The sequence below is a fragment of the Papaver somniferum genome, chromosome 5, assembly GCF_003573695.1.
Source record: "Papaver somniferum cultivar HN1 chromosome 5, ASM357369v1, whole genome shotgun sequence".
Lineage (NCBI taxonomy): Eukaryota > Viridiplantae > Streptophyta > Magnoliopsida > Ranunculales > Papaveraceae > Papaver > Papaver somniferum.
Window position 1 is genome coordinate 169,125,870 of NC_039362.1, and position 10,129 is coordinate 169,135,998.

The 10,129-nt window shown below is 45.0% G+C and overlaps 1 protein-coding gene across 1 annotated transcript; it reads left to right on the forward strand.

The window, feature by feature from the left end:
- Nucleotides 1-8,446: 8,446 nt before the first annotated feature.
- Nucleotides 8,447-9,834, forward strand: LOC113280017 (putative SWI/SNF-related matrix-associated actin-dependent regulator of chromatin subfamily A member 3-like 1). Its single transcript, XM_026528654.1, has 4 exons — nt 8,447-8,537; nt 8,628-8,677; nt 8,789-9,278; nt 9,401-9,834. The coding sequence occupies exons 1-4, from the start codon at nt 8,447-8,449 to the stop codon at nt 9,832-9,834; spliced, it is 1,065 nt and encodes a 354-aa protein (XP_026384439.1).
- The last annotated feature ends 295 nt before the right edge of the window (nt 9,835-10,129 follow it).

The following is a 10,129-nucleotide window of genomic DNA, read 5'->3' on the forward strand; positions in this document are numbered from 1 at the left end:
CCGAGCATGTCCTTGTGAAAAGCTATCCACGTCGTCCAGTGCCTGCTTCCCTGCCTGGCTCTTCGGGACCCTCATCTGGTGGGAGCGTCCCTTCAACTCTTCGGAACAATCCTGCTGATGTGGTGGCCTCTTCTAAGTAGAGACCACAGCATCATTATCCTTCCGTTGAGATTCCTTGTAAATTTTTGGTGTAAAGAGAATATATTTGGTGTGTATTCCTTGTAAATTTTGGATGTGTATATTTACAATCCATGGCCTTGTCGCCTTTTGTAACCAACCTTTATGAAATGGATCATTTTTTTTGATATACCTGCAATATCAGTTTGTTGTTTTATTTTAGTCATTGTGATGAAAGACTCTAAAAATAAAAGAGGATTTTAAGTGTTTGGGTGCGATCCCGAAGGGAGGTACCTTCGTGATCGGCTTGAGACCTGTCACCCCGCTGGCGAACCCTTGGCCAGAGGATTCCCAGACGGTGGGGGCCGAGGCAACGTTCTAGGATATGGGGTTAAAAAATTTACATACACCCATTCCGTCGACCCGTTGCCTTAAGATTGGTTGGGTATCTCTTTCTGCTGGGTGCCTTCCCCCTGGTCTTACACTTATGGACACTGACGGGGGAGCCCTGAGAGATTGTAGATTAACTACTTTCCCCAATATTGTCGATAGGTTTAGTTACTTGATATATAGAAAGCTTGTTTGATTGATAGGTTGAGGCCTGCAATTCCTCGTCCAGAGATAGAAACATGTAGAGTGGTCACGCTCCCTTCTTCTTCTGGTACCCTTCACGCAGTTGCAAGGCTGCGTTGCCCCTATGGGAAGTATGGTTTGAGCCACTTAGCATTCCAAGGATGTCGGAGGACTTCGCCTTTCAGATTACGAAGGTAGTAGGAACCGCTTCCCGCAATGTCGTGTATTAAAAGGGTCCTCCCCACGTAGGTGCTAACTTTCCCCATCTCTTCTCTCTCGTTGATACTGTGGGATTGTTCTCAACACATACTGTCCCTCTACAAAATTCCGAAGCTTTACCTTTTTGTTGTACTCCCTTGCAAGTCTTCGTTGGTAATTTTCCATCTTCTGCAATGCCTTCCCTTCTTTCTTCTAGGTCGTCCAATCTCTCTAACATCATGTCTGTTGTGAGATTTTTCTCCCACGCTTCGGTCTTTGTGGTTGGCATGAGTATCTCTGTAGGGATGACTGCTTCAGCTCCATAAGTGAGGAGAAACGGGGATTCCCCGTGGCAGATCTTCGCGTTGTCCTGTATGCCCATAACACATTGTGTAACTGTTCACACCACCGCCCCTTATGTTCGTCTAATTGTTTTTTGAGGATAAGGGCGAGGGTCTTGTTGGTGGCTTTCCGCTTGTCCGTTGCTTTGAGGGTATATAGGGGTGGATTTGTTCTTCCTTATTTTGAAAGCATCGAAGAGCATGTCTATGTTTTTCCCTTGTAATTGCTTACCATTATCGGATACGATTTCTGCTGGTATGCCGAACCTGCAGATGATGTTCTGGAATATGAAAGTAAACACATCCACGTCTCTGATCCTGGCTAAGGCTTTAGCTTCCACCCATTTACTGAAGTAGTCCGTGGCTACTATCAAAAATCGCCTTTTCCCTGATCCTTCGATGAAAGGCCCGACGATATCTATGCCCCATTTTGCGAATGGCCACGGGCTATCTACAGAATTTAACATTGTTGCTGGCGCGTGTATCTTTTTGGCGAAACGCTGACATTCTTCGCATCGTCGGGACATTCTTGCGGCATCCTGTATCATCGTGGGCCAGTAATATCCTTGCGTTTTGGCTTTGTCGGCTAGTGATCTCATACCGCTATGATTCCCTGCGTCCCCATAATGGATGTCATTTAGAATTCGGTGCCCCTCTTTTCGAGATAAGCAACGTAGTAACGGTCCGAGGAAGGATTTCTTGTACAGGACCCCATCCCGAAGATCATATCTTCCTGCTTTGGAGAGTATTTTCCTAGCCTGTTTATGGTCCGCGGGTAAACTTCCCTTTTCGAGAAACGCATGGATCACCGTTCTCCAATCATCTTCGTTGCTGAAGTCTTCGTCTTGATTTGCTCTTGACAGGATATCTTCTTCGTCAAAATCGTTATGGATGTCCTCTCCTACCTGGTCTTCGGTATTTTCTTCCACTGTATCTTGATTGGTAGCGAAGGAGAATTGAGGTGTAATCGAAGGCTCGTATACCCTTGTTATTTTAATAGCTTCGATGCTTTTCCTTCAGCATGGATGATATATGCCAGGGCATCTGCGTGCCTGAGATCCCTTCTGCATAAGTGCCGGAACTTGATGTTCGGAATTTGTGACGCCAATGTTTGGACCAAGGCCATGTAAGCTGAGAGGGTGTCATCGTACACGTTGTACTCGAGCCCTATTTGCCGTATGACAAGCTGTGAATCACTTGTTAGTCTTACGTCGGCTACTCCCATCCTATTATTATTCGGAGGGCATGTACGACTGCCTCGTATTCGACGATGTTGTTGGTATGCTCTTTGAATTCTAACCTGAGTGCCTGTACAATCCTTTCTCCGGTTGGGGTGGTGATGACAATGCCTATTCCTGCTCCTTCCTTATTTTTGGAACCGTCGACGAAGACTTCCCATTGTCTTTGACTCGAGGGTTCGAGGATATCCATTGGATCCTTGCTTTCTTCCTCGGCTTCTGGTATTCCCTTAATCTCATCGTCGTTGTCCAGGGGAAGGTCTGCTAAGAAATCCGCCAAAACTTGGGATTTTCGAGAATGTTGAATTTCATGAATGATGTTGAATTGGTCCAGGTGGGTGTTCCACTTGGCTATTCTGCCCACTTTTCCCGCTTTTGAGGACTGCTTCCAGTGGTGCTTTGCATGGGACCCGGACGAAGTGAGTTAGGAAGTAGGTTCTCAGCTTTTGAGTAGCCCATACCAATGCTAGGATAAGCTGTTCGATCTTTGTGTAGTTCCTTTCCGCAGAATTGAGGGTCTTACTGACGTAATAGATAGGTTGTTCTATCTTCGTATTGGTTTTGACCAACACTGCGCTGACTGCGTCTTCGGTTGCTGCTATGTATAATGCCAAAACCTCATCAGGATCCGGCTTCTGCAGGATCGGAATCGAAGCTAGGTGTTCTTTGATTTTTTGGAAGGCTTCTTCGCATTCTGCGGTCCATTCAAACTTGCTCCCTTTTTTGAGAATATTGAAGAAATGTCTGCATTTGTCCGAAGATCGGGCAATAAATCTGCCCAAGGCTGCTATGGACCCATTGAGCTTCTGAACTTCTTTTAAATTCTTTGGGGATGGCATTTCTACTATGGCCTGAATCTTCACTGGGTCTACCTCGATGCCCCTTTTTGTTACCAAATACCCGAGGAATTTCCCTGAGGTGACACCGAAAGTACATTTCTCTGGATTTACTTTCATGCGGTGTTTCCTCATTGCTTCGAAGATCTCTCAGATCCTTGTGGTGATCTTTGCGCAGCTTGCTTTTGACGAGCATATCGTCAACGTAGACTTCTAAGGTGCTTCCGATCCATGGCCTGAAAATAGCATCGACCATTCTTTGGTATGTTGCCCCTGCGTTTCGAAGTCCGAAAGGCATTCTAGTGTAGCAATAAAGACCATGTGGTGTGTAGAACGCTGTGTGTGGCTGATCCTCTTCTGCCAGGGCCACTTGGTTGTAGCCAGAATGTCCATCCATGAATGACAGTTCTTCATATCCTATCCTTCTACTGCTTCTACCAGCTGGTCTATGCTTGGCAATGGATAGCTATCCTTTGGACATGCTTTGTTGAGGTTAGTGAAATCGATGCATATCCTAACCCCCCATTTTTCTTAGGAACGACGACCATATTGGAGATCCACGTAGGGTACTTGACCTCCTTGATGAAACCTGCGTCTAGTAGTTTTCGAAGTTCTTTTTCCACTGCCTTATGATATTCCGGCGCGACTTTTCTTATTTTCTGTCTGAAAGGTGGCGTGCCTGGTTTGATGCGCAGCTCATGTTGGATTATTTTTGGGTCAATCCCAGGCATATCTCCTAATTTCCAGGCGAATACATCTGCGTATTCTTTAAGTAACTTGGTCAGGGAATCTTCCTCTTTTCGTCCATTATGGTCCCTACTTTGATCATCTTCGGGTTTTCCTCCGTTCCTATGTTGATTTCTTTTACGGGCTCTACTGGCGTGAAAACCGGCTTCGGATCCCCGAGGACTGGGGTTCTTTAATTGCTACTTGGTATGTTTCTGTCCCGCGTTGGCTGCTGAAGTACTTGTCTCTGTGTTCCGGACATTATCATCTTTGGTCAAATCCCTTCCTGTAGTTTCCTTGAGGAACTGGTCTATGGCCTTCTCTTTCGCAGCTTCTTTATTTTTAAGTCTTCGGGTTTTGTGTTGCTTTTCTTTTCGTTGTTGTGCGATCCTGAGTGGCTTGGCACTCTCTTGCAGAGACCCGATCTCCCTTGATTTCCATTACTCCCTCAGGTGTAGGGAATCTGAGATATTGGTAGTACGTTGCCGCCACTCCCTTGAGTTTATGTAACCATTTTCGTCCAATGATGGCATTGTAGGGGGACGGGGCGTCCACTACGCTGAACCGTGTTTCTACTTTCATGGGTCCGGCGTCAACCTGCAACACGATGTCTCCCAATGGCTTCGTGGGTGCTCCATTAAATCCGTAGATGGTGTAATAAGAGGTCATTAGCTGTTCTTCATGGTTCATTCGTTTGAATGCATCGTAGAATAGAACGTTCACTGAGCTTCCCCCGTCTATGAGGATCTTTTTAAGGTTACATCCAGCCACGGGTAGTGAGGACCAAGGGGTCGTTATGGTCTTCCATATCTTCGTCGATATCTTCAGCATCGAAATAATAGGTGAGTCCATCCACTCTTCATGTTCGTCCACCTCTATCCCATCGATCTTATACAATTCGCATCGGTCCTCGAACTGCTTCCGTAACCTCTTTCCTATCTGTGCTGTAAGTGAGGGCCCTGCGGTTTCAGAACACGAGATGGTGTTGATTGTGCGGTTCCCTTCTGGAAGTTGGACTGGCTTGGTTCGTTTAGATCTATCCTCTGCGACATCCTTTCGTATGTAATGTTTGAGCTCGCCCGCATCAATCAATTTCTGGATCATTATTTTGAGGTTTTTACATTTTTCGGTCTGGTGCCCGTTGAAACAGTGGTATTCACAGTAATCTTTGGATTTCTCGGTTCTTGGGGGTTGTTTTCCCTTAGACCATGGCCATTCCAGATTTTCCCTTCCTTTGACCTCTCGCAGGATCCGAGCATAGCTAGCATTGAGCTTTGTGTAAACTTGATCTTCGAACTTCCGATCGTCTTTTCGCCTTTCGTCCCTTCGTTCTTTCCTATCTTCGTGAGGTCGTTCCACCGAGCAATTCCTTTTGGTTCCAGTGGTTTGTTCTGCGGAATTTGTACGGTGAGTTCTCTGTGGGTACGCCCTCGGGTTTTCACGCTGGATTTCTTCAAGACGAGCGTGTTTTTCAATAATTATTCGAAGATCCCCCTGTCTTAGGCACGCTTCCATGAATCTCAACAAAGAGTGGACTCATTCGGTCTAATCCCCACTTGTAGCAGTTGATACTTACCACCGGTCCACACTTATTAGGCTTGGCAGACCTTGTGCCATCTGTTGGTGTATTCCCTCGTGGTTTCCTTATAGCCGATTGCCAGTGAAAAGAGCTTATCCATTCCAGTATTAACAGCCTTGTTGTACATGTAAGTTCTTAAGAACTTTTCTGCGAGTTGGTCGTAGGAGTGGATGGAGTTTGGCGGCAGATTATCAAACCAAGACAATGCCGATCCCTTCAGACTCGATGGGAAGTATCTACAGAGTACGCTGCGTCGTTCTGGCTCCATCTAGCCAGTACACGGTTATAATACCGAATGTGTGCAGCGGGATCGCTGGATCCGTCATAGCATTCGAATTTCGGGACAGGGCATTTGAGTGGAATAGGGGTGTTGGCCAGGCGATAAGTTAAGGGTGCGGAGTTAGCCTCTCTCATGACTTCTTCTAACCTTCCTCCGCCTTGTCTACTTTTTAATTGCCTGATCTCTGCCATCATTTCATCACGCAGCTCTTCCATCGCGCGGTGGTGCCCTACGTTCCTCTGCTCGTGATAGCTTGACTCTCCATCGTTATAATCTGGGTCGGATGCGCTACTTCCTCTGGCCGCGTTTTCATTGGCTGCTACGATGACTCTTCGGTCTCGGTTTGGTTCGGGTGCCTTTGAATTTGCTTCATCGAGTTGTTGGATCGTCTTTGTGCTTAAGGCAATCCGGTATTTTAAATCCTGGTTTTCTCTGGCCAACAAAGCCACAGCATCCGCGTAAACCTTTTGGCTTTTCTTCAATTCTTCAAGTTCGGCCATCAATCGGTATGATTGGTTCGACCCTTGATTGGGAGTCCCAGCTCGTGCTATTACGGCCATCGTGCCGCCTTCTTCTATGGTTTGTACTAAAGGCGGGGGAGGTTCTTATTCGATTGTTGGCATTCCCAGATCGGGCGGAGTGCCCATCTGCGGTGTTAGAGCCACCTGCACAGTTTGATTCAGCTCATTGGTTGATGGCATTCCGAAGGTTGGCGGATGCGCGGGTTGGTACGTTCTGGATTCATCCACCCTTTCTTTTGGTTGGTGAAATTGATTCGTAGCAAGAGTTTTCACGGCTTCCGTAGTCTTCGGGACTGCCGCTGTCGTATTATATTTTGTTGCCGCTGCTCTGAGGGTCGCGGCTGCAACGGAATTAGCATTCATAGGCGAAGTGATTTCCGCAGTGTCCTGTCTCTGATTGGTCATTTTGGATTTGTCTCCTTTCTGCTTGCTCCGGGTGATGACCGGGGTTGTCCTCGGTGCTTCCTTCGACGTGGCTATGGATTTTCCTACTTCTTGCATCTTTCTGCACAAGGGAATTTCAAACAGCGAGAAACAGAAATGTCCGTGCGGATCGGGTTAGTTTGCGAAAATTCCTAATTCCACGACAGGGAGAAACTGCCCGAGGGCCACAGAGAACTCTTAGGGAAGCTCATTTGATTAAAACATGAGTTAAAGTATATGGATTAAATTCTTATTAAAAGTGCGGATTCATTGAAAATATGAGGAAACGCGAAAAAACCCCTTTTAAAACTGCACGTAAATCCTTTGAAAACTTACGAAAACCCAACGGAAAGATAGGTCCGTACGAGATCTAGAAAAATGTAGATCCGTGGATCTAAGTAATAAATCTTTTAACCAGTAAACGACGATACTGTCGGTAGTACTGAAGACAACGGGTGCGTTTTTGAACATGGTAAAGTTAATAAAAGATAAATACTGTTAAAGATAATGAAGCAGAGCAATCTTATTTTAATTTAATTATGAAATCACAGGATAAGATAAATCTTTTACCGGGACGAAGTCCCTGTTTCTAGCGCCAAATTGTGAACACGTAAATCACGAGGGCATCTATATGTTCACAAACAATATTCAAACTCTAGGTACCAACTCGTGCTGATAATACAATGGCATTGATTCCTTGACTCAAAACCTTCGGGTTTATCATAGCCTCATCTAAGAACACTGCAAGTGGCGTTTACGCAAGGGGAGATAAAGAAAACGAAGCATAAAAGTAAAACTCATGAAGCGTTAGACAAAAATAAAATGCTGAAGTGTAAATGAGACCGGGATTTACGTGGTTCAGCACTAAGGCCTACATCCACGGGGTTGTTGTTTCACTATGTACTTGATGATTACAAAGATAGTCGAGTGACTTTGTAGTTTACATAGGTCTGTCTATTGTAAAGGACTAACTTACACTTACAATCTTTTCTCTCTCTCCTTCTCCCCTAGTTTTTCCGATCCCTTTATTCTTGGTGGAGAGGGGGTATTTATAGGGTTAGAATGTGGGACCCATCTCTGAGGACCGTTGGAGCCTTATCTTCTTGTGTTCTGTGTCCATCCCACGGGGGCTTCGTTTATTACTTCATCACGCAGGGTCGTCTTCGTTCGTTCCACGGGTTGATCGACACGTATGTTGCTCAGAGTGTTTAATGCGGGTAGTTGAGGTGCCTGCTCGTGTCAGGCAAGTGTCTTCTGCCCCTGTTACATCCGTGTCAGTTCATTTTCTCTCCACCGTTGATCTTGGCTTCTTTTGGGGATGAGATAAAGTAACTCTTCGGGAGTTATCTGGTGCTCCGCAGTACATCGTGTTACCGGTACATCTTTTTAACTTCTGCCCTTAGATTTTTTTGGGCAAAGATCCAACGTCGGCGGGATGAGTATCTTAGCTGTGGGCACATGTCATCATGCTTTGATGACTTTGTCCGCATGCTCTCCACGTATGTTCCTATATACACGTGTTTGATGATGAAATATGTGCACACAATTGTTTTGACCACTTACGATACTGTGGAATGGTATTTAAGATGGTACTCAGACTCCGCTCTGATAAGTATGGAGTGGTACAAAGTTATTTTAGATGATGCACATGTGCTTAGAAGATGGAATATTAAGGATCAAAGGCTTCTTCAGCTAAAAGCTCAGTGTAAGTGGGTGGTTACAGGTATGCCCATCGTCAGCACCTCATGCGATATGTATTATGCCATGGCTTTTCTATGTTTCTATCTATTTTCAGTCAAGTTCCGTTGGCAAAGCCTGGTGGAGCGCCCTCTGGAAAACGGAAAGGTTCCCCTTTCACATTTGCAGGCCTTGATGATAACCATTTCTTTGAGAAGATTAAAAACTGACTGTCTGGTCAAACTGCCTCCGTAAGCTGTTGAGACTTTTTTTCTGGAGCTTTCTGATGAAGAACGAGTGAGGTATGACCAAAAGGGATCGGATTGCCAGGAAGCAGTTCAAACTTACATCGGTCTTGGCCGTGCTGTGTCCGAGTATTCAAGCATACTCGCTAAAGTTCAAAGGCTTCGTGAACTGTGTAACGATGTTGCTTCTTGCCCCTCAGAAATGCTATTGTATGTTAATCTTGCAGATGTATCCAAAAACCCAGAACTGCTGCAAAAGTTGTTTTCGAAACTACGAGAAGATTACCTTGATTGCCCGATTTGCATCTCCCCACTGTCAGATATCGTCATTACATGCTGTGGACATATCTTTTGCAAAAAGTGTATACTGAAAGCCCTCAACCTCAAGCATAAGAATGGACATTGTCCTATGTGTCGTCACCATCTTTCTAAATCAGACCTCTTTTCCTCCCCATCAGAAGAGCCCCGGAATGATGAATATGAAAATGACAATGTGGCCGTATCTTTGCCAGGAAGAAGTGGCAGTATTACCTACTCCTCCAAAGTGTGTGCTTTGTTGAAGCTTTTGGTCTCAACTAGGAATGAAATCCTTCAGCAAAGTCAGTGGTGTTTTCACAATTTAGAAAGATGTTGGTCTTACTGATAGAGATAGAGCCACTTAAATCTGCTGGTCTTGGGATACTGAGATTGGATGGGACGACAAGTGCAAAGAGGAGGGATGATGTGATACAAAAATTTAACAACCAAAATTCAGAGTCACCTATTGTGCTTCTAGTAGAATTTAAACCTTCAGTAAGTGGGATAGATTTGACAGCGGCATCCAGGGCATACATTTTGGAGCCGTGGCTGGAGCCTGTAGTGGAAGAGCAAGCTATGGACCAGCTACACCGTATTGGACAACAAGACTTGAAGATTGTAAGATTAGTAACAAGAAATAGCATTGAGGAGAGGATACTGCAGTTGCATGAGTGGAAGAAAAATCTAGTAAAGGAGGGGGCTTCTGCAAAGAATAATATGAATCAAAAGCAATTACATACAGAAGAGTTCCGCATCATTATGGGAGTGACAACAACATGTTAAGTGTTATCTGGGTGGTATTTGATTTGCTGTAGTTACTGAAGAATGGATCCTTTTCAGTTGATACCATGTTTTTTATTGACCTCCTATATATTTGCCATGGAACTGTTCGGCTACATTTTTTTTTTTTTTGTTATTCCTGGATCTGTGCTCGACTGTTTTGTTTCCTTGTACAATTGGTAGATAGATAGTGTTATAGAATATGGCACATTTGGCTTTGTGAACATGTGCCAAAAGGCGGTGTAAATTCGATTCTACTTATTTTGAGATAACATGAAAAGCAGTCACTCAGTTCCTT

Coding starts and splice junctions, on each gene's coding strand:
- LOC113280017 (XM_026528654.1), top strand. CDS start 8,447: ATGGAGTGGTACAAAGTTATTTTAGATGATGCACATGTGCTTAGAAGA. Junction 8,538..8,627: donor TCTTCAGCTAAAAGCTCAGT/GTAAGTGGGTGG, acceptor ATCTATTTTCAG/TCAAGTTCCGTTGGCAAAGC. Junction 9,279..9,400: donor TTTGCCAGGAAGAAGTGGCA/GTATTACCTACT, acceptor TCTTACTGATAG/AGATAGAGCCACTTAAATCT.